General features: G+C 40.2%; 2 protein-coding genes and 1 non-coding gene across 6 annotated transcripts; 2 read left to right on the top strand and 1 right to left on the bottom strand.

Moving 5' to 3' along the window:
* The first annotated feature begins 1405 nt into the window (after window positions 1–1405).
* Window positions 1406–26425, top strand: LOC123962371 (ETS domain-containing protein Elk-3-like). 4 transcript variants are annotated; one of them, XM_046038447.1, is made up of 7 exons: window positions 1406–1575; window positions 4297–4400; window positions 9349–9526; window positions 21529–21737; window positions 22145–22909; window positions 24714–24836; window positions 25676–26425. In XM_046038447.1, exons 3-7 carry the CDS (start codon window positions 9505–9507, stop codon window positions 25772–25774), a joined length of 1218 nt encoding a protein of 405 aa, XP_045894403.1. In that variant the 5' UTR covers window positions 1406–1575; window positions 4297–4400; window positions 9349–9504; the 3' UTR covers window positions 25775–26425. The 4 variants fall into 4 exon arrangements, with proteins under 4 accessions (XP_045894403.1, XP_045894404.1, XP_045894406.1 ...); XM_046038448.1 differs by lacking the exon at window positions 1406–1575 and adding an exon at window positions 2849–2869; XM_046038450.1 differs by lacking the exons at window positions 1406–1575; window positions 4297–4400; window positions 9349–9526 and adding an exon at window positions 14820–14900.
* Window positions 1935–2023, top strand: trnay-gua. Its single transcript is given in 2 exon segments — window positions 1935–1971; window positions 1988–2023. It is a non-coding gene; the product is annotated as a tRNA-Tyr (tRNA).
* On the bottom strand, window positions 3739–16748 carry hal (histidine ammonia-lyase). Its single transcript, XM_046038439.1, has 20 exons — window positions 16502–16748; window positions 16219–16279; window positions 15931–15958; window positions 15778–15852; window positions 15616–15688; window positions 15432–15498; window positions 15285–15322; window positions 15023–15148; window positions 14748–14887; window positions 14531–14578; window positions 9586–9733; window positions 9370–9465; window positions 8905–8963; window positions 8590–8670; window positions 8389–8454; window positions 8133–8298; window positions 7836–7970; window positions 4762–4870; window positions 4572–4641; window positions 3739–4419 (listed from the first exon to the last, which is right to left on the bottom strand). The coding sequence occupies exons 1-20, from the start codon at window positions 16746–16748 to the stop codon at window positions 4288–4290; spliced, it is 1965 nt and encodes a 654-aa protein (XP_045894395.1). The 3' UTR covers window positions 3739–4287.
* Window positions 26426–26469: the final 44 nt, after the last annotated feature.

Below are 26469 nucleotides of genomic sequence, written 5' to 3'. Positions count from 1 at the left end.
ATTAGATTTAGTTTGAAAGAAGATTAATTAGAAATAAAATGGACTGTTAAGGAACAATGTAACAATTCAGTGTATAGAAATAACATTATTGACAAATTAAAGAATACAAGCCATCCTCAATGCTCTCGTGTTTGTGTGCTCAACATAAACCTGTGATGTCTATGTATCTAATTAAATACAAACTCATTATTCAGGAATATACTAAACCTATATGAATAATTTACCTGCTTATAGAAATGTCATGGCTGATCTGGTATGTTGACATCCTCACTTAAGTGTTTCTTCAGCTGCTCAGATTGTGATTGTAAAAAGCTGTGATTTAACATCAAACCAGCATAAATGTCCCACATGTCTTGTTCTCATCATAGGAACCCTATAGGCAAATGTGCATCTTTTTCTTCAGGGAAGTCTCTTTTCCTGCATCTTCTCATCACACAACCTACATTGGAAAAAACAATATACTTTTGCACTGATAAAGTCATTCTTAAGAATGATGAAAATATGTAAAATGTAAATGCTAAATCTTCAGTCTAAGACTAAAACATTTGTATTTTCCCTCCATGTCCACATAGGAAATATTACCTGCTTTTATCTGTAGATATTAATCTCCTGTCTATCAAAGGAGTTTACTGTAACCTAATTGTTGGTCATCAGTGTGGTTTTGAGCTTGTAAAAAAGATCAACCCTATTTACAGTAAAATGCAGATGTTGAAAAGTATTTACATCCGTTTAACCCACCGTTGGCAACTGAAAAGAGTAATGCATGTTTGTAATACACTTTACAGCTAATCATAAATAATATGTAGACCACTGGACTTATCAGCAATTCAGATGCCACGCAGCGTGTTTTCTGTTCTTCAAGCCTTTTGCAAACATAGCTGCAGCACTATTTCCGGTTGTTATACTAATGTAATGGATGGTTGTAGTGATAAGAGGAACTAAACTGCCTGTTGTTCTCAGTGATCAGTGCAAGTTGATAACCAGAGACACTGGAAATTTTACATAGGCTACCTCTTCTATTGTGTTAGCTTGAGGATAACCGGGCTTCAGCCACGGCCTGGGGTGTGAGCAGTCCTATATTGGGCCTACATCCCGCGTTCTTCACCTATAAACACCATAAAACTAGCACACCATACCACAGACACACACACACACTCACTCACTAACACTACTCCATTCATACACTTGAAAACTTGACTGAAACTTCCCCCCTTCAATTATGGCAGATAACGTTACATCAGTGTGATCAGAAGGCTGTGGTTTTAATCCCCTGACCAGGGTAGGAAAGGGACAGAGCAACCCATCCTGTTAGTTTGTGATATGAGTTAGATACACTTTACTTTAATCACCCCACCCCATCTATCATACTTACTCGTGTCTCTGTATTACAGGGGGGGACGGCGAATGTTTTATGTTGTTAACGTTAATTTATAAGTTTTCCCATCTGTAATGTTAGCTGACAATGTGTCACTTTTAAGTAGGATGAGTGAGTCGTGTCGCTTTACTTTTTCGTTGTTTTCTTCGTTTTTTGTTGCAAAGCGGCGTGCGCAGTTTTCACCATAAGAAGAACTAAAGGTAACTTGGGAAACTCAGCTTTAGCGTTAGGTTAACTACATGCGTCGACTAAAATCTAATTTTAAGGGTTTTCCTTGAAACCAACACAGTCTCAGTTTATTTCTCCCAAGAGAATTTCACTCGACGGAACGTTAACTTACTTGACTTTCATTGAAAGCTAATGAATTACAGTTAGTTATGTAATTAGCAAGCGCTAGCTAGGTAGTTGACATTGGACGGTGTGTGCCCGCATGCCTGTCATGTAACCCTATGCATGTAACTTTAGCTAAGGGCTAAAGTTTTCATGTCCTAAACGATAAAGATTAACCTTCAGTGAGGTGGGCTTTGAATATGTTAATAGTAGTACTGTCTGTATCGTCCCTTCGATAGCTCAGTTGGTAGAGCGGAGGACTGTAGAGGCATTACAACTGAAATCCTTAGGTCGCTGGTTCGAATCCGGCTCGAAGGAGACACATTTTTTGTTTTTACCGTATACCTTTTTTACTATATCGCCGGCTCTATAGTGCCATCTAATCTACAACGCTTGTATTAACGGATTCGTTGATCCTGCAATTAGCCCCAGCTCCTTATGCTTTTGCCCTGCTAGCTATAACGTTAACTTAACGTTGTTTGTGAATAGGCTACCCATCGGTACTCATAACAAGTTACATGTGAGACTGCAGTGTAGCTGTGAAACCTGTAACGTTATAACGTTAAAATCAAATGTTAATAATTTTTTTAACGCCATAACTAAAACGCAGTTTCCATCATTACATACGTTTGTAACGTCCGCCTCCAAACATCTACGACCCTCCAAGCGATTGTTGGTTTGTATTGATTAGTGGGATCAATGGATATGTGGGAAAAGTGGCACTCTTGGTATGCCATCGGAAAAGAGAACTAGATAAGGGCGCATAAATGTTTGCTCATAAACAATTCTGACATGGGCCTAAACTGTAGGAAATTATGTTGATGTTTTTGCTCTGGTGTTATCTTTACTGTACTTTAGTCTATTTGTGTATATGTTTGTGTGGTTTGTTTGTATAGAAATAGATCTGTTTGTAAAGTCAACATGAACATGTGGTCATTTGTGGAAAAAAAAATAGGTTAGGCTAAGCACACAGTGACACAGTCTTTATTGTAATGTTGACCCAGACTTCTACCCCATATGCTACTGTAAGCCATGTTGTTTGTGTAACCTTTGAATTTATTGACCAAAGCTGCCTTTGCAGGTCTGACATTGACATACCACTTTAGCTTCATCAGAGTTTTACTCACAGCACTTTTTGGCAGAGTGGTTTCTCAGCCTGGACAGGTAGGTGCTGTTTAACTGGACTAGGAAGCTTCTGGTAAACTTAACTTCCCAAAGGTTCATTACACACAGAACAAAATAAGTGTTTATGTTACTACATTCATCTGTGTTTACACCAAGTGTCTGTGTAATGGAGATACTGGATTAAATGACAATTAAATGGCTTTTGGTAAATGAATATGCTCCTAATAAAACTAGACAAATCATGATCACAGCTTGATATTCATTGTTTGAATTTCTATGATGGTCTGTTTCTAAACAAAAGGGGCAACTCTGACGGGCCTTTTATGAATGTAGCCTATAGTTTATTTGACCTTTAAATCACAGATAATTACAACTATTGGTGATTTAGTTAGAAGCTCAACCTTATTTCCTAAATCAAACTGTTGAGGAACTCCTGTTCCCCTTCCGCCAGAAACATCAGGAGCTTCAGGTCAAATCCCTTGACAGCTGGACAGTTCATAGGCCTATATTATATCTCACTTACATTTATAAAATGATTTGCTGCACTCTCTCTTATATTGTAGGATTTTCTTTGCTATTTCTTTTCCGTCATGTTGTAGCTGCATGGCATTTTTACATTCTGCCTTGTTCTATTTTTTAAAATAGGTTTTCTGTAATTTAAAGAGATTGATGATCTAATGTCATATAGGTTTCTTTTGGTAATATTACCTAACATCCTAATGACACAACAGGGTTAGCAACAGATCATTTCACTACTGCTATGCAACTACTATTACTACTACTCGCAGTACTTCTACTGTTATTACATGTAATCATAATAATGGTACACACTGAACATACTGTAATAACAAACTAGAAATATGTTAGTAATTAGAAGAAAATTATTTTTTAAACAAAAACGTGCATTAACAGAGATAGTGAGCACAAAGCAGGGCTTACATAATGGAAATTATTAAACAATGCAGCTTTAAAACCTTTATTGTTGTGTTGTCTAAGTTGGAAATGTGTAGATGGCATTCATTTAAGATTGTATATAATTACACTAGATAAAACTACATTTAATCATAGTAATGTTTGTGCTGCATCATTCAAAAGAATTGATATGAAAATGGTACATAGCTGAGGTAGTGATGTGGCAATAAAAACTAAATTAGGCACATTTTAAAGGGAATACAAATGGTTAGATAAATACTCTAGTGCACAGTGGTGTAGGGCAGGCTATATGCAAGTTCAACATCCAATAATTTGTAGAGAAATATATATAGTAAACACAGTTCTTAAGTTACCAAGATATCTTCAAGGATTAAAAATGTTAATGTCAGAAATTAAAGTATCAATTTAGTCTACAAGGGTCAAAATAACATTGCATCTTCAAATCAATCTGACCTTCAATCCACAAAAGTCTCAATAAATGTTTTTTTTCATTTTAATTGTAACTAACAAAACTGAACATGCTTTCATTCAAGACGAACACGCTTCCTCGGTGATGCCGGAGGCTCCAGAGAGAAGGCAGTAGGAGATCCGGGACGGGACTCTGGGATTGTTTCTGTCTGATATTTGTCAATATAAGGTTTGGCCACATTCCACACCTGAGTAGAAAATACAAACATGTCACTTAAAAAAATCACCATTTCCCATTCAATTTACATCTCTGTGGAGCTTACATGTACATATAGACTGGACACATTTTACAGCAACAGTAAGAATTAACAATGCCTCCTCTGTAAGATTTGGCACTTGCCTTCTGGTCAAGTAGAAGACGGTGAACAGCTTCAATGTCTGGAGACATGAATCTGTCTTTAATCCATGGTCTGTTAATGTCAGAATAGTTGAGAAAGTCAGAAGTGGAACAGTGGATAAATATTAACTTTCCTGCACATCATTTCAGTACACTGAAAGTCGTGTACCTTGGCCGCATGTGTTTGACTTACTTGACCACACTGCGCACAAGGTCATAGACCTTCTCCAATGGAGTGGTGGTACGAAGCGGGCGGAGGAACTCAATACCCTGACAGGCGGCCAGCAGCTCTATTGCAAGTACTGATCACAGAAAACATCAATTAGATTTGGCAAAATGCATAATATTGCCAACTAGTTCACTTTTTGAATTAACTTGCTAAAGGATACTATTTCTAAAAAATTCTTATTTAGAAAAATGCTGTGAAGTTACTGCACCACAAACTGCTCACAATAGAATCGATTATACAATGTTAGGTAGACATGACATTGAATAATACAGGATTATCAAATCACAAATATAGTTTTAGAAAGGCTTCAGCACTCTTTGGATTTGGATTCAGTCATAAATGTACAGAACAATGTGTTAAAGTCAAAAGCCTCCAGTTCTTTAAAAGTCAGAGGATGTAGAGATTGTGGAGCCCATTGAATATGCTTCACTTCATCCAATCATTGAATTCGTTTCTGTCAATGCATTAATAATCTTTCTGTATTTTTTTAAAATGGGCTCACAATACTCCTCCAATACCATTAAACATCCACAGCAGTTTTTTAGCAGTTGAAAGCCCTCTGTACCTTTTACAGCAGTTTGAGTTTTTCAGTCTGCTTTCATTTTCAGTCAATTACCATTGTCTCTTTTTTTTCTTGTGAATGATTTTTTTCTACAAAAAACATTCAAGAGAAGATGTGTAGCCAGTGGGGCATTGATTTAGGTGCATATTTTTTAACCTGTAACTTTATAGTTAAGCACTTTATCCACTCAATGAACTTTGATTCACAACCATGCAAATGTTTGCAGATGCAGTTTTATCCACAGTTGGTCTACACTGGCATGATTTTAAACCCTGTTATCTTTGCACTTTTTTGTAAAAGAGTCACCAGGAACTAGACGATGCTTGTTGTTGCTTTCAAAGCTTACTTAAAACTAGGTGGGTTAAACTGCTGGAGCTAATGACCGTTGAACTTGGTACAACTGAAGTATGTAGCAGCTTGTGTATCTGTGATTCCTTTGTTACTTCAGTCATTTTTCATTTAGTGTTTCAATCATTTTGGTCTTTTGACTGATTGGCTTATGTGTTATTTGATGCCAGAGGAAGGGCAATTTTCCCTGATGTCCTACAGTACCTACATTAAAAGCAGCATTGGGCGGGCCCTCGCATGTGTAGCGCGTCGAGGTGTGAGGTGGCCACGTTTTGTCAGAAACGGCTTACTTCCTGGTACCAGTGGGTGGCACTATGGCGTTGAGTAAACATATTCATGTAGATTGTTCAGGACGGGACTGTTATCGACCATGTAAAGTCTGGTACAGATCGGAGCATATACACTAAAGTTATAATAACTTCCTGTTTTATGGTGAACCGCTGATCTTTGACGCCATGCCACGGACACGCCCATTGATGAAAACTCATAGATAAAACAACTTTTCATCGTCAATGCCTTTAGAATGCACAGTAGAAAATTTAAGTCGATCCGATTAATTCCCTAGGAGGAGTTCAACCTTGTACTGTAAGTACAGACCTGGTAAAAGGCCATAAATGGGCTGTAATTGCACATTCAAATCAAAATGGCTGACTTCCTGACTGATTTCAGGTATGGCTCCAAAAGGCTTTTTTCGTCATCTTGGGATGATACATGTACCACAAAAGTTTTGTGCATCTTGGTGATTCAGTGCGCAGGGGTTGCATCTTTGAAGGGACACATCCTAATTCCAGCAGGTGGCACTATGAGGTTGAGTGGATTTTGACCTGTAGATGTGTTCAGGGCGTGACCCTTACCAAATGTGTGAAATTTGGTAGAGATATGAGCATGTACAGCAAAGTTACAACAACTTCCTGTGTCATGGCAAAGCATCGAACTTTGACACCACACCAAGGACACGCCGTTATCCGAAACCTCACAAGATTCACAACGTGGCATCATCAATGTCTTAAGGCTCTTCTGAGACTGTTTTGAAACAGGTGAGGCAAATATGTTGGGCATAGTACATAACAGCGTAAAACTTGACACTTCCTCTTGCCAGCAGGTGGCGCTATGAATTAGTGTGTTTGTTGGCATGTGGATGTGTTCAGAGCAGGACTCTTTGGTGCAGATCTGAGCATGCACACTGAAGTTATAACAACTTATTGTTCCACGGCATATCATCGATTTTTGACGCCATGGACGCACCCATTGAGGAAAAATAGATAGCACAACTTTTAATCGTCAGTGGATTTAGACTGCACAGCACAAATCTGAAGTTGGTCAGACTAAATCCCTCGGAGGAGTTTGTTAAAGTACACAGTGTGTAAATCATCCAAAAATGACCATAAAATTCAAAATGGCAGACTTCCTGTTGGGTTTAGGACAACTTTTAATCGTCAATGGGTTTAGACTGCACAGCAAAAATTTTAAGTCGATCCGACCCCTGTCCCCCCCTGTCCTCCAGAATCTTCACTGGCTACGTGTTCCCCAACACATTCAGTACAAAATCCTCACACATAAAGCCCTCCATAACAAGGCCCCTTCCTACCTCACAGACCTGCCCCACCACCACAATCCCTCCCACAACCTCCACTCCTCTGACACTAACCTCCTTAACCTCAACAAGCAACGTACCTGGAGCGACAGAGCTTTCACCATTGCAGCCCCCTCCCTTTATATGGTCGTCACTTGCTCTTGTGTATTTCCGCACCCAGTTTTTATCTACTGTTTGTACATTTTATATTATGCTATTTATGTTTTTAATCGGTTTTAAATGTACATAACTTATGCTTTTACTTGTAAAGTGTCTTTCAGTGTCCTGAAAAGCGCTATAGAAATAAAATGTATTATTATTATTGCTCTGTAGGGGGCAATAGCGAGCCATTTTGACACGCCCATGTGCAAAACCCATATAATACGAAAATTTTTGCCGCTCCTGAATTTTGTGCAAAGTTTGGTGAGTTTTCGAGTATGTTTAGGTCCCTAAAATTTTGCTTAGTTTGCAGAAAAAAGAAAGAAAAAAATAATAATCCCTTCAGTTTCAATAGGGACCTCGCCCGGTTCGTGCTCGGGCCCTAAAAAGACATACCTTGCTCCACATGCTCCACGACCCTTAGGGCCTTCCTAGCAGCCCAGCCTCCCATGGACACATGGTCTTCTGTGGCAGCACTGGTGGACAAGGAGTCCACAGAAGATGGATGACATAAAACTTTATTCTCTGAAACTGGACAGTACAAAAATGCAGATTAAAGTTAAGGTTCCTGCAAAAATTACATAAAACAGATAAATATAATGATTAAAAAGCTGTTTAACTTCTACTGACAAAAAAATCTTTATTTAACTTAAAAATAATGGTAACAAATGTTCTTTTGTTTTGCGCACTAACCCAAAGCAGCAGCAGTGCAATGAGCAATCATGAAGCCTGAGTTGAGTCCTCCCTCATTGACGAGGAAAGCAGGCAGCTCACTCAGAGAGGGGTTACACAGCCTTTCAATCCTCCTCTCACTGAGAGAGGCCAGCTCATGGACTGCAATGGCTAAAAAGTCCAGAGCCTAAGGGAAAGGTAAGGGCAAGGAATGAGAGGAGAACACAATCTACAAAAAATACCGAAAAGATGTTTTATGTGTCACAAACAATTATACCTTCGCTGGATATTCACCATGGAAATTACCACCTGATATGGTCTCACCTCTTTCTGCAAATACCATCTTGTATGGCCGTTAAGAAAAAAAAAAGCAGGACCAAAAATTTGTGATTGAATCAATTTACAATTTTTAGTGCAGAGACAAAAGTTTAACATCTAGATTCACTTTTTTCTCATCTTATTATCTAGGGAAGGATACAGGATTATCAGTGGCACTGTTGATTTCTGTATTGATGATGTTCTGGACAAATTTTATTGTGTCATTGGAGACTCCATGAACCTGTGTACAGAAACAGAAGGGCATGCTCAGAAACAATTGTTCTTAGTCCTTGTGCACAGTCCTACTCCAATTCAAAAAATCTCATATGGGATCTGTCACAAGAGAATCCACCACATAGTTTTTCCTTTTCCAACTTCAGAGTGTACGGATAGTGGGTGTACAGATTGAAAAGTCCTGAAGTGGAAACTTGTGATTTTGGGATATATAAATAAACTTGACTTGACTTGAGGTTACCTGAGGACAGCATCGCATGGTGTAGGCATCCTGGACTCTGTCACAAAACCGATGGCTCTCTGGAAAAACATACCAATACCAAATGACACACATTAAATACTAAATGTTTAAGGGTGCAATGCAGGCTTACTATTACCAAAAGCTATACTTTATTAACCCCCCTGGGGGGACACACCCTCTGCATTTGACCCATTCTGACTATTTATGAGCTGTGGGTAACCACACTGCTTCAGCTCTGAAGGCATCGGCTCTGAAGGCAGCGGTAGAAATATTCCTTTTAGATGTATGTGTTTTTGGTGGGAGGAAACCCCCACAAACATGCAAACTCTACACATTGTTACCCTGTAAGCCATAGATAGGTTTGAACAAACCTTGTTAGACAACAGTGCCACCCAGATGTAACTATGCATGATTATTATACAATATTGTGTTTGTCTGTTTTAGTATCTGGGTCTGTCCTCTGACCTGCAATCTCTGATGGATGGTGATCAGAGTCCAGCAGTGAGCGGAAGCGCTGGGCCACCTCTATCTGTCCTGGATGGGGACGCAGCGAATGGATGTCTGGAGGAGGACACCAGAAAATAAAGAGGGACGAAACAGATGCAGAATCTTGAAGTTCGTGGTAAACATTTCCAGTTTCTAGTTTTGTGATTTTTGTTCACCACCGCTCCTGCTGCTCACCGCTGTCAAAGGCCTTGGTGGTTCCCTTTAGCACTTCCAGGGTCAGAGCGGCAATGATGTCTGCCTGCTGAGCAATCGCCTGGGCTCGTTCCACAGCCTCCGCCCCCAGAGAGGTGATCATCTGTGTCCCGTTGATCAGAGCAAGACCCTGTAAGGAAGTGAGAAGGACGTCTGGTAACACTTTCTATGAAGGTCATCGCTATAATGACTTATGCATATATTTATAACACGATATAATGCGTCCATAAGACATTATAACAATTGCTGTAATCACTTACAAACATGCATTAGGTGCTATAGCAAAGTTCATAACGTATTATGACCTTTTGATTTAATGTTTTATAACTAATAGTAATACCAGTTTATATCAATGTGCGCCAAGAATCTCCGACCATGTTCCATAGTACATTATAACGGTTTCTATGAAGGTCATCGTTATGACTTATGCATATATTTATAACACGATATAATGCGCCCATAACACATTATAACAATTGTTATGATCACTTACAAACATGCATTAGGTGCTATAGCAAAGTTCATAACGTATTATGACCTTTTGGTATAATGTTTTATAACTAATAGTAATACCAGTTTATATCAATGTGCGCCAAGAATCTTCGACCATGTTCCATAACACATTATAACCACCGACTCTGCCTCGTTATGAATACACTTTAGTCACAATTTAGAATTAGTGATATAAAATGCAATAATAGCTTATAGTAATGTTTAAAGTTATATAGCATATCTTTGTTTGCTTTAAGTAAAGTGTTAAAATATCTATCCCTGTATAATATATTACAGGTGGACATAATACCATATGAACTAATTATAAGACCTTATAACACGTAATTGTTTGCTTTAAGTAAAGTGACACACATTTTGCGCAGGTAAACAACTTTTATTTATGTTTTCTTCACTTTATGAACAATCTGTATGGATTTTGAACATTTTGCAGTTTAGCACAAAAACACAACATAATTACATCAAGAAAACTCATTGTCAGGGTGGTGAAAATTCCCTCAAGAGAAGACCTGTTGCCGACCATATAACATCATGTAAGAAGAGGCTCAGATGTTTTCACAGACGAAGCCTATGGACAGGCCCTAACAGATGCAGTGGACAATTGGAGACAACTGCTTCACAAAACGTCATCAAAGGACATTTAAAAGTAATTGAATGGGAATACTGTTTGTGCAGTAGGGATGAGAATCTCTTGGCACCTCACGACTATTTGATTACGAATCAGAGGGCGGCGATCCATTTTGATGCATCTTTTTTTTCAATGTGATTTCTGGATAATTACAAAGCATTTAATTTGCACATTAAAATCCTAAAGAAACGTCTCCTCTATTGCTTAAAAGGACTAGTTTACATCCCTGATTTACTTTAGTAGCCTCAGCTCCTCCTGGTCACCAGTGTCCTTCCTTTAACAATCAGCTGTCAGACTAAAAAAAGCTAAAATATATTTTAAATAACAGGATGTACTGTATGTGAACTGGACACCAGTTTAGCTTGAACCTGATGTTCTCATTCCTCGACAAGTTAGGTAGTAATGAATAATTACTAATTTAGCTAACGTTACATTGCAGCCAAAAAATAGAACTAAAGTGCTGTACAGGGCAGATAAGATACAGACTTAACGGACACACTGTGACCTACACTGCACATGTTCTGCCAGACTGACAACTTACTAAGAAAATTAAATATTTTCCTCCGATAACTTTCACCGTCACGTTGTCCCCGTTCTGCCGCTCTCTGTCTCTCTCGCTGGCACACACACTGGCTTTGCATACACAGGAAGCCAAAACAGCGATGAGTGTTGCTGCACGATGTGAAAATCAGTAGTGTCGCGGTCATATTGATGAGCGTGTGAAATTTTAGTAGCGTGGTCATTCTTCCGGTACATAGACTGTATATAAAGGTCCGGCAGCGGCGGAATGCGTCGAATACAGGAGCAACACTGGTCTCAGACCAGTAACGTTAACATAGATCACGGGTCTCTGTTATGTGCACAGCTCCGACTGTCCGGGCGCTGGACTTCCGCAGTTCCGAAAGTTCCGCCATCTACATTATCAATTAGTATAGCGATGCGGACGTGGAAGATTCTGAAATGATTATGAATGAGAGAGGTGAGCAGCAGAACGTGACGGTGAAAGTTAGCGGAGGAAGTTACTTAGTAAGTTGTCAGTTTGGCAGAACATGTGTAGTGTAGGTCACAGTGTGTCCGTTAAGTCTGTATCTTATCTGCCCTGTACAGCACTTTGTTCTAGTTTTTGGCTGCAATGTAACGTTAGCTAAATTAGTAATTATTCATTACTACCTAACTTGTCGAGGAATGAGAACATCAGGTTCAAGCTAAACTGGTGTCCAGTTCACATACAGTAACGTACATCCTGATAGTTAAGTTATATTTTAGCTTTCAGGGGAGTCTGTCAATTACTTTTAAACGTCCTTTAATACGTTTTGTGAAGCGGTTGTCTCCAGTTGTCCACTGCATCTGTTAGAGCCTATCCATAGGCTCGCCTTTCATCTGTGAAAACATCTGAGCCTTTTCTTACATGATGTTATATGGTTGGCAACAGCTCTTCTCTTGAGCGATCTCTCACCACCCTGTGAATGATTTTCCTTGATGTAATTATGTTGTGTTTTTGTGCTAAACTGCAAAATGTTCAAAATCCATACAAATTGTTCATCAAGTGAAGAAACAAAAATAAAAGTTGTTTTCCTGCGCAAAATGTGTGTCACTTTACTTAAAGCAAACAATTACGTGTTATAAGGTCTTATAATTCGTTCATATGGTATTATGTCCACCTGTAATATATTTTACAGGGATAGATATTTTAACACTTTACTTAAAGCAAACAAAGATATGCTATATTACTTTAAACATTACTATAAGCTATTATTCCATTTTATATCACTAATTGTAAATGGTGACTAAAGTGTATTCATAACGAGGCAGAGTCGGTGGTTATAATGTGTTATGGAACATGGTCGAAGATTCTTGGCGCACATTGTTATAAACTGGTATTACTGTTAGTTATAAAACATTAAATCAAAAGGTCATAATACGTTATGAACTTTGCTATAGCGCCTAATGCATGTTTGTAAGTGATTATAACAATTGTTATTATGTGTTATGGACGCATTATATCGTGTTATAAATATATGCATAAGTCATTATAGCGATGACCTTCATAGAAAGTGTTACCCCATCAACTCTGCCTCCTTATAAATACACTTTAGTCACAATTTAGAATTAGTGATATAAAATGGAATAATTATATTATATTAATGTTATATAGCATGTCTTTGTTTGTTTTAAGTAAAGTGTTAAAATGTCCATCCCTGTATAATATATTACAGGTGACGTTATCAGTCAGTATAGATTCTTCTTAGATGCATTGCGATGCGGACGTGGAAGATTTTGAATTGATTATGAATGAGAGATAGTAAGCGGCAGAACGTGACGGTGAAAGTTAGCTGAGGAAGTTACTTAGTAAGTTGACCGTCTGGCAGAACTTGTACATTGTAGGTAACAGTCTGTCTTAAGTCTGTTGTTTCCGCAACTGCTGAAAAGGTGAAGGCGGTTAGCCTGTAAAGCACGTTTTTGGCTGCAATGTAGAGTAATGTTAATTAGTTGCGTGTCATTACTACCTAACTTGTCGAGGAATGAGAACACCAGGTTCAAGCTAAACTGGTGTCCTGTACACATACTGTAACTTCCACCCTGATAGTTAAGTTAAATTATATTTCAGTTTCCAGAGGAGTCTGACAACTGGAAGGACGCTGGTGACCACGGAGGAGCTGAGGCTAGTAAAGTAAATCAGGGATGTAAACTAGTCCTTTTAAGCAAAAGGGATTTTAATGTGCAAATTAAATGCTTTGTAATTATCCCTCTGAATTGTAATCAAATTGAATCATGAGGTGCCAAGAGATTACCACCCCTACTGCCTAAACAGTACTCCCATTCAATTACTTTAAAATGTCCTTTAATACGTTTTGTGAAGTGGTTGTCTTTAATTGTCCACTGCATCTGTTAGAGCCTGTCCATAGGCTTGCCATTCATCTGTGACAACATCTGAGCCTCTTCTTACATGATGTTATATGGTTGGCAACAGGTCTTCTCTTGAGCGATCTTTCACCACCCTGACAATGAGTTTTCTTGATGTAATTATGATGTGTTTTGTGCTAAACTGCAAAATGTTCAAAATTCATACAGTGTTCATTAAGTGAAGAAACATAAATAAAAGTTGTTTACCTGCGCAAAATGTGTGTCACTTTACTTAAAGCAAACAATTACGTGTTATAAGGTCTTATAACTAGTTCATATGGTATTATGTCCACCTTTAATATATTATACAGGGATGGACATTTTAACACTTTACTTAAAGCAAACAAAGACATGCTATATAACATTAAACATTACTATAAGCTATTATTCCATTTTATATCTCTAATTCTAAATTGTGACTAAAGTGTATTCATAACGAGGCAGAGTCGGTGGTTATAATGTGTTATGGAACATGGTCGGAGATTCTTGGCGCACATTGATATAAACTGGTATTACTATTAGTTATAAAACATTAAATCAAAAGGTCATAATACGTTATGAACTTTGCTAAAGCGCCTAATGCATGTTTGTAAGTGATTATAGCAATTGTTATAATGTCTTATGGACTCATTATATCGTGTTATAAATGTATGCATAAGTCATAGCGATGACCTTCATAGAAAGTGTTACCAGACGTCTTTTCTGCTTAAAGAAGCCACTAGGAAAAGGCAATGCAGTGTGCACTATATTGTGCTGTATAATTGTAAATGTAAACACTATTCTTGTTTTAAATTCTGTAGATGTAAAATATGTTCCCAGTGAACCCCAGGTCAGGTCCTTTAGAGCATGCAAATCAAATATGAGTGAGCTGTCTTTAAACATTACCTCTTTAGGCTTTAGTGATATTGGCTTAAGTCCGTGGGCCTCTAGGACCTGGCCAGAGATGAAAGGAGAAAAAACATGGAATCAATAAGCAAACATGTTGTCTTATTGGACCTTGCAACCTTTCACTCCTATGAGCACATTTCCTGCAGCATTAAGCAAGTTATTTTTGTACAACCATGGAAAAGTCATTATGATAATTTTATCTATAAGATCTTACATATTTGGCATCTGCCCAGCCGCTCTTCGGAGACCACATTCTACCCTCTCCCATCAGCCCCAGAGCCAGGTGAGAAAGGGGTGCCAGGTCTCCACTAGCACCCACCGTTCCCTTCTCTGGGACAAAGGAGAGGCAGGAAGCTGCAGGGACAGAGTAAGTTAGAAGTGAAGATTAGTCATGCTTCTCCAATATTGATCCCTTAAAAAAGGTCATCAGCAGTGGACCGAAGCTCTGATCCCTGGTTAGCTATGGTAAAGTGAGCCCTCATGGCTTACCGTTGAAGGCTTGGATCATGGCATGAAGGGTTTCCAGAGAAATTCCACTGTGCCCTTTGGCCAGAACATTGATTCTCAGAGCAAGCAGCATGCGAGTCCTTTCTGGGCTTAGCGGGTTTCCCACACCTACACGCCACAGCATAACATTGATGATGCTAATATAAATACAGCAAAGCCTAAGACACTTTGTAGGGTGCAGTGAATAGCTCGACATTTAAAAATGTCTAGATTTTAAAGTGAGTTTTACAGAGAGTTGTATTACCTGCAGAGTGTGACCGCACCAGATTTTCCTGCAGTTCCCTGTGGAACAAGAAGGGCGTGGCCATCAATCGGCACATAAAAACGGCTCATTCGCAGACAGAAGATTAAACATTAACAAAGAAAACAAATAGTAAAATATTGTCTTTACTTGAGCTTGCTGACAGGAATGACTGTTCGGGCAAATTTGCCAAAACCTGTTGTGATTCCATAGACAACTGGAGGAACAGACAGAGAGATGCAGAGAACTAAATACATGGATAATTTTTTTCTGAAATACTGTAATTTTACTGTAGTTGGTTAACTTTAAGTCTTTATTCTTAATATATCTTAACCTTTGTTTTCTTTGACAATGGTGTCCAAAAGCTCTCTGGATTGCACAACTTTTCTTTCTGCCTCCAGGGTCAGCTGAAAATGTTGGTAAAGGCAATGATTACGTTAAGTCAAAGATTACTACAGATCAGCCATGACAACAAATACAATTTATTGATCATTACCTTTATCTTGTAAAGTCCCCTTCCTAAGTTGACGAGATCAGTCGATGTCAGGCTATTGCCATCCAAGGAAATGTACTGCACAGGGAGACCTCTGTTACAAGGTGGTCAGTATAATATGTTTTAAATTTTAATAGAGAATAGGTAAACACTTACTTCTTCAGGTTCTCTGTATGCTGCTGTACTATTTCACATAGTTTATTAAGGATAATGTTCAGCAAAATATAGTGTTACCCTTTACACTATAGGCTTTATTAACAGAAATGATAAAACCCCATGTCATGTTATGTTTATTTTACCCTTTCAAAAGTCAGTTACCCACAATGTAAAAGAGTCTAATAGCATGAACAAAATGAAAAACTGATTCAATAAATAGTATTTAGTACAAACTGCAATACCCAAGTACCTACTGTAATTAATATGACACAAGTAGTTTAAGGATACAGATGTGAAACTCCGGGCTCACACGGGATAAAGTCAGGGGACATGGTGTCGCCTTCAATAGCTGCAAGTACATGATAATAATACTCACTGAACACATTTATTGTTATTGGTAGATGATTGGTAGATTGGTAATGTAATATCTCTCTAAAATGTACATTTAATGTCTCCTATGGTCGGTATTACTAAGCATGCACAATTACGCACAGATAATGGTAAAACATCTCCACTGTCCCCCAGATGCAGTGCATAATTTTCATATATTTAAAATGCATATGGTCATTACCAAGCTCGACGAAGTCATTATCCTCCAGTACATCCTCGATCGTGTCATCCGCGTCCAACAATCCCGAATCCTGGCACCTGCGCACAACAAAACGAGCATCCTTTGGAGCCGTGATTCCGCCGTTGTCTGGTTTGTTCTTCATGTAACGTTTAAGAGCTTCTTGTCCGAGCCACCGGATGGTGTTGGTGGTGTCCCGGCAAGGTACTGCCAGCCACTCACCTCGGATGTGGACAGTAAAACGAGGCATTGCGCTTCAGCGGGACTGCTGCAGTGAGCGCTGCTCGCCGCTCTCCAAGGTACCACCTTTAAGCCGCCTAAAGTTCAGCCGCCAATCAGACGGGAGCCACGCCTCCCCGGTGATACACCTCTGGCACCTATGGGGACCACTGACCTCCACAGATGTTTGGACACATTGACCCACATGGCGTTCACGTGATTGAACCACAAAAACGCAAAGCCCATGGAAGTGTTCCAGTGTTGGAAGGAATGAAGTCTGCTGTACACTTTGACCGATGACTCTTTTAGAGTTGACAGGTAGCTTATATTTTATTTAAAGTTTAACGACTGGACCAATTCCTGTGTTACTACCAACAACCAAAACAAGTGAATTTTATTCTCAAAGTGACTCTAATAAAAATGTGATCACAAATTAATTGGAAAAGACAGGAGAGAGAACATGTAACCTATTACTATTGATGCCTCCAGCACCAGCTGGATGAATTACATCAGATTATCGGTGCAACATTACCTCTAGCCTACTGAGAGCCCTTAACATGATTTAACAAACAACAGATTTAGGAACAAAAGAGTTGCAATGCTGCTGCAATACTACCAAAACTTTAAAATCTTTCTGCCTAAATGAAACCATCTCTTGGTGTCCCCTTGGGAAAAAGTGGTCTAAGGGCATACCATAAATTTGCAACATCACAGTTTCAATGCCAGCTGAGGATCTTTGTTGCATGTCATCCCCCCTTTGCTCTTCCTGTTTGTCCCTATTATCAGATAAAGGCAAAAATGGCACACACAAAAAAACCCTGTACATTATAAATGTAATCACCTCAGACCTCACACCAAAACAGCTCAATATCTTATCCATCATAGTGCTTTTGTCCTGTACAGTAACAATACATAGGCTAAAGTATACATTCAACAACTGAAGGTAAAGTTTATTCTATCATTGTTTGACATTGGGTGGAAATGGGCTAATCACAAGCCTTTATTCATATTGACAAAATAAATTCAATGAATGTACATTTTTTTATTAAATATATTTATTGATTTAAATATTTCCAACAAAACATACACTGAAACTACTAATATTAAAAGAATATTAAAATATTCATAATATTATAATAACAGACACATGGTTGTATTATATCAAGTAATTAGATAAAGATTTCAGCATTGCACAACTGGAATCATTTTAGCATAAATAGATTTTCACAATTCAGTCTTAAGGTATTGCAGTGTATATAATGTATAGATTACACTTTTTATAGAATTATATGCCACTTTTCTAATTTCTTCAATTTATTTTATTCTGATCAGTTTTCTCACCTCTTCGCCTGTCTCTTTGCTGTAACATGAATATCCCCCGCTGAGTCCTGTCCCATCTTCATAAATTCATTTTACTGTCGTACAAAAGCTGCATTTCTTATTCAAATAGCACAGAATTAGTTAGGACACTTCAGTTAAAGTATCCCCTAACCCTGGCGCTGATTTAATCCAACCCACTGCCCTGTTATACGAAAATGCAAACGAAATAGGAGAAGACCTAAAACCACATGACTTTGAAGTGTTTGAACTAACGAGCCGTACCTGAAAGCATCACCCTGCGGCCTGGTGATGTCAATTTATGGGCTGTAGGAGTTTCTGCGGCATGTGTGCCGACACAGAGTAACGTTAGGCCTACTGCTGGCCGTCAGCGGACAGGCAGAGAAGAGGAGGGGAGGAAAAGTGTGTTTACACAGACGGCAAACTGCCTGGGGAATCGTAGGGGAGAGGAAGTCAGCCGGCTCTGTGTCTGCCTGCTCCAACTTCCTGCTCAGAGAAAGAAAAAGCTCAGGATCCTATTTCAGTCCAGCACAACTGTGTAGACTAGAAGTAAGCATGGAAAAACAAGGAATCACACAAGCTTCACCGTAAACTTCGCGGAGTAAAAAGACCAAGTCAAAGATCGCAGGTAACGTAAAAGAAACGTCTTCCTATGAACAGCGCTTTGTTGGCTAATTGGTAGCGTGTGGAGGGTGGAATAATGCGTTATTAGTAGTATTAGCGACCGTATTTACACTTCACATTTGTGTGAGGGTTTTTGTCTTGTGTTAGACGTCTGATCGAGAGTACTTTTAAGTTTTTAGCAATAATAGTGCCGATTTAGATTCGGACACAATAGTGCCGTCTTCCGGTCCGAGCAACATCTTGAAAATGAGTCAGTGGAGCGGAATAGTGATTCAGACCTCTGTAACAGTTACTGCAACTTTTAAGTCCTGGATACATCTATAGTCTCCCCCTTTAAAAGAAGAGGCAAACAAAAAGACGAGCAATGCAAAAACCGCCTCAGAGTCTATGGCCGCTGTTTACAGATGCTTTTCTTATGGGCCCCTGTTGAATTTTCCACCGTCTGCGAACAGGAAGAGAGCAGATTTAGTCATGGCTAAGTAATGTCTGCACACACCATCTAATCTCATTAGGAGTTTCCGTTCAGCCAACACTGGATGGCTTTGTGCGCGCAGCGAGACTCCTCAGTCCGAGCATCCGCAGCAAGCTCCTGATCCCCGACCAAAACCACCACAATGCCCCTGTAATATTCCTAGAAAGAGTTGTACCGTGTCTGCGGTTTTGTAAGTCACCTCATTTTACGGCTGGTACACGGGATTTAATCTCTGTGTGGTAGGCGTATCCTCTAATATTCATGGTATACATGAATAGTGAGGTTATTATAACTTTATTGTACTGTATAATATTTTAAATGGCCTATTTTCATAGGAGGTATTTCTGACCTCCAGCTGCTCCATACTTTAAAGTTATCCTGTGTTATTTGCAGCATCTTGCAAAGGTGAATGTTTATAAGTCACACTGGCCTAATTGTAGACCTGTCAGCGCTCAGGCTCTGTGTTGGCAAGCTTTACTTTTACTTCAAAGAGTTTAAAAGCCAAACCAAAGTCTGAGTTCAGAGTGGGTTAAAGGGTGGAGCTGTGGAAAGGGGACAATGATTTGATCGTCTGACCCTTGTCCCTTTGGGATTTTTGTGGGAAGTGTGGCAGGACTGGGGAAATGCTCCCCTGCTGTGGGATCCCCTCTACTCACCATTTGTCCTTGGAAGTAGAATAGGAGGAAGTCCTGAGTTTGACAGGTTTGTAGTTTACCATGGCAGTTAGAAAACTCAGGGGATAGCTTTTGTCGGAAATGTGTTCAGCCTGTTTCTCTCTCCTCTCGAGACTGAGATATGTAGTGGTTGAAAGGCGCTTCTGTTATCTTTTTTTTTTTTTTTAATCATCAGTCACTAATCACATCTGCAGGTTAGACAGAAGAGAACACAAGACGAGAACACAGTCAGGTCCATCAGTATGTTGGGCAGAGCATAACGTGAAATAGTTCAATTCTAGTGCCGAAACCATACCTGAGTGATGCCCAAACAGCTGTTTTATTGATACTGTATGTTGAGGAATAGAAATATTTCCCTTTTTACTTAACAAAAGAAACCAAACTTTTCACCCAAGCAGCTGAAGAAGAGGGTCTAAAATTGGCAAAACTCTGATTAAAGAAAAGGCAAAGACTACAAATCAACTATTGAACCTGATCTGGCATTTATTGCCAGCTCTTGGTACTTGACCGTTTTTGATACTTAGTGCTACAGACTCATTACTGTCGGTACCTAAAAAGTTTGAGCCCTGTGTTTGTCTGCTTTAGGCCTGCAGCTAACAATTATGTTCATCGATTCATGTTAAAATATTTTCTGTATATCTAAAATGTCAAAATGGTATAATTTTTAAAAAGTCCATCACAGTTTATCAAAGCCTAAGTTGATGTCTTGAAATAACTTTTTTTTGTCTTAAACATTGTTCATTTACAAAACTGAACTGAAAAGCAACAATTTATTACATCTAAGATGCTAGAAAGGGGAATGTTATTTTAGCTTAATAAATGGCGTAATGATTAACCGCTTATCTAAATATCACCCAAATTATTATCTGTCATTTGATGAATCGATTAATCCTCTCAGCATTTCTCTGGTGTTACTGTCTGTTGTCCCACCCCCACTATTAATATGTGAGCTCCTAGCAGGCAGACAGGAGCTTCGAGGCTGCACATTCCTCTATTAAAGGAATAACCCACCCTGGGCCCGTCATACTTCCTGTGGAGAGAGGGCCAGGTTGAACCGCAGCATATTTCTGGCTTGAGCTGTTGTTCCTCCTTATATTTTTTTTCTCTTCTGCTGCTGGTACATTACACTACACTCTTTAACACACACTGTTCTATTCATCACAAGTCTACTCTTCCTTACACCACATGTTACAGCTCAAACGGGCCGTTCCCTCATATGCCAGTAACCCAATTTGGTCTGTATGCACTACATTGGCAAGACAGGAACCAGGGGGAAAAGGCATTTAATTAAGATGAAACATCAGCTATTCTTGTTCTAAACAGGCTCCTTAAATACACAAGATAATTTTTAATTGTTTTGTTAGTTTACACAGGTCTAAAATACAGAAAGGAATGAGCACAGTGCAAAGAGCTATCCAGCATGTCTCCCTGTGAGGTTTGTGCTTATTCTGTTATTGTAGCATCTGGCAAGTAGTGTTTGTGTAGGTAGTTTTGGTGCTTTTTCTGTGTCTGCTGCTGACATCTCTCAGTGCCCATGTTCCATTGTTGTCATGTCTAGAGAAAATGGCCACAGAAGGAAGACCTCAGACATCACCGAGTGATGTTTTTAAAAAGATAATCAATAAGGGCTTTGATGCTGAGTGCTCTGCTCCATCTGAGTCAAATTGTTTCACTCCTCTCCCACTAATCATGTCTTGCTGCAGGTATGGACAGTGCCATCACCCTGTGGCAGTTCCTGCTGCAGCTGCTGCTGGACCAAAGCCACAAACACCTGATATGTTGGACGTCCACAGACGGAGAGTTCAAGCTACTGAAGTCAGAGGAAGTGGCCAAGCTGTGGGGGCTGCGCAAGAACAAGACCAACATGAACTACGACAAGCTGAGCAGAGCCCTGCGCTACTACTATGACAAGGTGGAGTAAACGTCACCATGTCATAGTAGTCACTGTGGTTAATGTGCAGAAGCTCTGTAAGAGTCCAACTAGTCATGTTATTACAGCTCTTGTAGCTAATAGGAACTGAAGGCATGTGAAAGGAGTGCAGTACCACAACAAATTCTTTGTTGTTCTTCTCTTTTAACCCACAATCTCCCCTGGTAGACACTTCCACTTCCTCTTTCTCATCAGATGGCAGTGGAAATCCGGCTGTGATGTAGCACTCTTAACACAAAGTTGTTTCAGTATGCCATTTTGCCTTCACTGGAGAAAAACACTGTTATTGTCCCCATGATTAATTTATCTAGATTAAAATCTGTTTGCTGTGCATAAAGAGAAATGCTGTAAAGAGTTCTCCTCATTAATGGTGTTTGTTTGTTTTACAGAACATCATCAAGAAGGTGATTGGCCAGAAGTTTGTGTATAAGTTTGTGTCCTTCCCTGAGATCCTTAAGATGGACCCCCAGGTGGTAGAGATGGGCCTGGCTTCTGGAAGGTTTCCCATCCAGGAAGGAGAGGCATCTGAACTGGAGGTAGAGGAGGAGGAGGAAGAGGAAGGTGAGGAGGATACCCAGAGGAGGACCCTGGCAGCCCTGGGGGCGCAGCAGTGTCGGAACGACTACCTTCGCTCAGGTCTCTACTCGTCCTTCAGCATCAGCTCCCTGCAGAACCAGCCTGAGCTGCTCCGTGCCCTGCGGGAGCACCAAGAGGAGCCGCGCTCCGTCATCCGCTTTGGTGCTAATGAAAGGAGCTCCCCTCCCTCTGCCAAGCCCGAGTCCTACATCTCCCCCAGGCTATCCAAACACCACTCACCATCCTCTCCCCACACCCAGCCCGGCCAAAGCTGGAGCCCTGGTGCCGAGGAGGAGGAGGACTCTGACCAGAGCGCTCAGCCCCTCAACCTCTCCTCTGGGCACAGAGAGCGAGCCCTGCAGCCTCCTGAGAGGAGGAGCAGCAGTAGTGGTAGAAGTAGCTCTACTAGTAGTAGTAATAACCAAGGAGATGGACTCCCACCAAAAAGCAAAAAGCCCAAAGCTCTGGAGATCTCTGCGCCATCCCTACTGCTTGCAGGGAGCGACATCGGCTCCATCGCCCTCAACAGTCCAGCACTGCCGTCTGGCTCCCTCACTCCTGCCTTCTTCACTGCACAGGTGAGACGATTTAGCTGAATAATACACAACTATTATTTCCTGTGGGCAGCACAGCCAGTGCAGATAATGGCACTTTGTGTGCACATGTTCAAATGGGTTTCCTCCCTCTCGCAGTCAGTGAGTCAGGTGGTTTAGAGACTATAAATTATGATTATCACTTTGGGGGACTCATGACACATTCAAGGTGTTCCCCGGCATTTTGCCCATTGTATGTTGTAATAGGATAAATACTATCTTCTATCGTCTATTGCTGTTACAATGGTAGTTTCTGCACACACTTCTCTAAAACCTGCTTTATCTCCATCTTGTCACGACATGTTTACACACCCTGATTTGTTGAAACATTTATACCAGTTCTCTTATTTCTGCTCTCAATGATTTAAACTAGCCCAGATAACTCTGTGCCAGTCACAGCCGAAGTACAGTGAGCCCAATAATAATCAAATCTTAGCAAGAAAGAGAATAATACTGTGATCTGTTTCCGTCCCCTCTGTGCGGTGGCCTGGCTGGCCACAGGGAGATGATGGGATCTATCCAAAGTATGATGTCAGTGTCCCTAAAGCGCTCAGAGAGCAGCAAGAGACATCTGACACAGCCTGGCATGTGCTGGTGGAAAGACTATATTTATTTAAGTAGTCACTTGGGCCAAAATGTCCTCAACAAACAAAAAGGTAAATTGGTAAGATTTTAGGGTAAAGTGTGCACAGGCACTTTCATGTCATAAAGGAAAGGAATTTTACATCATTTGAACGAATGCAAATGTAGAGTAATTTAATGAGTCACTCTGTGTTTGGTTCGGGATGAAACCTTCCAAATATTTTTCGATAAACAGTTCTGCGGGGTAAAAGCCAAAATTACTGCCAGAATGTTTATGTGCTGCAAATAACAGGCCGTGTAGAAAAATGCCTTTACTCAAATTAAAGTTTTGAAAACAATCTTGCATGTAAAGTGTGGTAAATAAAACAGCTGCTTTTTACCTCTTTTGGTTGTCCAGTCTTAAATGGCATGACTGCTATAAGAAGGCTTCAGGTTTTACAGTACTTTTTTGTCTGCCACAAATTTGGAGCCAAATTCATCCAGCCGTGACATTTTGTTTAGTTTTGATCTTTGCTATAACCCCAAAAGCTCTGCTACAAGCATCAACTGGTATTGAATCATTTATTTCAGTTAGAAATTTGTTAACATTTGAGTAAACCAAATCAGAGGCTTATCCACACGTTAAGAAAGGCATTAATACTTCACTCACACTGTCTGTTTATGAGGGCAGAAAAAGTGAGATCAGACGAAAACAAGCGATTTACAGTCCAAGTCCAAGCTATGAGAGCGGGGAAGAGGCCCTAAGTGATGCCATATGCTCTAATAATTCCATTAATAATGGGAGCAGGGCTGGGTCCCCCCGCAACACTGGCTTACTTCTCTGAGGTGACACAGGGGGAAAGTGTGGTGGGGGGGTGGGGGGGGGTGGACCAGGGGAGAGGCAGAAATTGATTTCATATGTTTTCTCTTTAGTTGGCGTTCCAAGTGTGCCCCCCCCCAAATCAACAACAACCCCCACCATCCACCTCCCCCCCCATCACCCCTGTATTCTGAAGGAGAAACCACAGACTTCCTTCCTGCTCCGTCAGTTTGTTTTTCCAAACGCCAATACACGTCCATTTACCAATTGTGCATGTTTCACATTACCCAAGCCCTCGGAGCAATGCTCTCCAACCAGTGCTTTTCTTTCAAAAAATGTTGTCTTCACTCGTTTCTTTTATTTACACGGAGCCTCCATCCCTTTCTGTTTACCCCCCTCCCCTCACAGACTCCCTCTGGTTTGCTGCTGGCTCACAGTCCTCTGTTGTCAGGCATCCACTTCTGGAGCAGCTTGAGCCCAGTCGCTCCGCTCAGCCCCGCCCGGCTGCAGGGCCACAGCTCCCTCTTCCAGGTAGGAAAAAACACACACACACACACACACACACACACACACACACACACACACACACACAGGTGCAGTGTAGAGGAAGATCGAGGGACAAAAATAGAAGATGAGAACACAAAGTGTGCTCAAAGGATTATTGTTTACTGGTAGTGTTCGAAAGCCGAGAAGGAAGTTGTGAAGCTGTGCAGGTGAAATCCTGCAAAATCCCAGAGGTCGTTAAAATCAGGTGAGAAAAGATTATGACAGGAAGAGAACAGTTGACATAATAAGATGTTATAACCTTAACTTCTGTGGAATCAGTAGTTTGTTATACCTGGCATTGACCCTCTATTATGTCCTTATAATGAAGTGCCGGTCTTGGGCAGGTTGACTGAAAGCATACATAAAACTTGATGTTTGTGAGATCTGCAAAACAGCAGGCACCAACGGTTGCGAAACTAGTCGAAACTTAGTAAGCAGGTCCAGCAGAGGTGTCCTGTTTCAGCGCTTGTGAGAGGGACAGGAAATCCTGTGAATACTTCCTGTTTGAGCCCAAGGGAGCCAGTCTGAACAGGGTGGACTGGTTTGAGAGCTGCTCCTCATTTGTGAAACAGACACACATATACGCCACACCCCCCTCCATACACACACATACCGGATTCTTTGTGCACAAAAATGTTGACTTCTCCTTCTGTTGTGGAGGTAAAGGAGACCGAGACGAAAAGGAAGAGGCACAATGAATTAAAAAAAAAGAAAAACAGGAAACCTGAGCACTGACAATGCTGCAGTTCCTCACCGGAAAGCAGCTTTCATAGAGCCTCCATCCCCTCCTTGCTAACTCTCAGACCCTTTCTCTTCCTCCACAGTTCCCCAGCCTAATCAACGGACACATGCCTGTCCCCCTGCCAAACCTGGAAGGAACACCCTCCTCTCTGCTCCTGTCCCCCACCACTCACAAATCCTGATCCGGGGTCTGTCAAAAAACCTCCCATCTTAATCCATCTCTTGTTGAAAATTTCTCACAATCATCATCAGCAGCAGCAGCCATCTCTTGTTCGTCCTGTTAAATTTTGACAGTATGTGACCTCACTTTTTTGCACTTGAGTTGCTTCAGACTCCAGTGGTTGAAAGCACTTGGTAAAAGCCATGCGCCACGATGTCTGTGAGACGTCTGGCTCCTTGTGATAAAGTATAGCACATTTCCACATGACCCTGTCCACAATGGACAGTAGTGACGTGTAGCTAGCTGCAAAAGACTAGCCAGCCGCTCATTCTGCGCAGAGAGCTTGGCTATTTTAATCTTGTAACAAAAAAAACAAACACCTTTTTTCCTTAAATGTTTATCACAATGTGAAACTGGTAGTTTCACATGTGGTATTGTATTGTATGCACTAAGCTTTTCAAATAGTACCGGCTGTGCCTTGTTGTCCTATTTTTCTTTGTTTTTTCAAAATCTTTTAAATGAAGACAAGATTTCAAATCAATGAAAAACCTTTGTAACACTTGTAATGTTCTTTTTTTTATACTGGACTTGGTATACAGTTTGTATTCTGTATAATTTTGTATTGTGACGAATGTCTTGTCATTTTCAATAAACAAAGCATTGAATGCTTGAACACCGTGCCGTTTAAATTAAACAAAGCTTAAATAGATATATAAA

This window comes from Micropterus dolomieu, linkage group LG22, assembly GCF_021292245.1.
Source record: "Micropterus dolomieu isolate WLL.071019.BEF.003 ecotype Adirondacks linkage group LG22, ASM2129224v1, whole genome shotgun sequence".
NCBI lineage: Eukaryota > Metazoa > Chordata > Actinopteri > Centrarchiformes > Centrarchidae > Micropterus > Micropterus dolomieu.
This window is presented reverse-complemented; position numbering and strand designations above follow the sequence as displayed.

Coding starts and splice junctions, on each gene's coding strand:
- LOC123962371 (XM_046038447.1), top strand. CDS start 9,505: ATGCAGAATCTTGAAGTTCGTG. Junction 21,738..22,144: donor TGCGCTACTACTATGACAAG/GTGGAGTAAACG, acceptor TTTGTTTTACAG/AACATCATCAAGAAGGTGAT. Junction 22,910..24,713: donor CTGCCTTCTTCACTGCACAG/GTGAGACGATTT, acceptor CTCCCCTCACAG/ACTCCCTCTGGTTTGCTGCT.
- hal (XM_046038439.1), bottom strand. CDS start 16,748: ATGCCTCGTTTTACTGTCCACATCCGAGGTGAGTGGCTGGCAGTACCT. Junction 9,466..9,585: donor CACCAAGGCCTTTGACAGCG/GTGAGCAGCAGG, acceptor GTCCTCCTCCAG/ACATCCATTCGCTGCGTCCC. Junction 8,299..8,388: donor ATGGTGAATATCCAGCGAAG/GTATAATTGTTT, acceptor CCTTTCCCTTAG/GCTCTGGACTTTTTAGCCAT.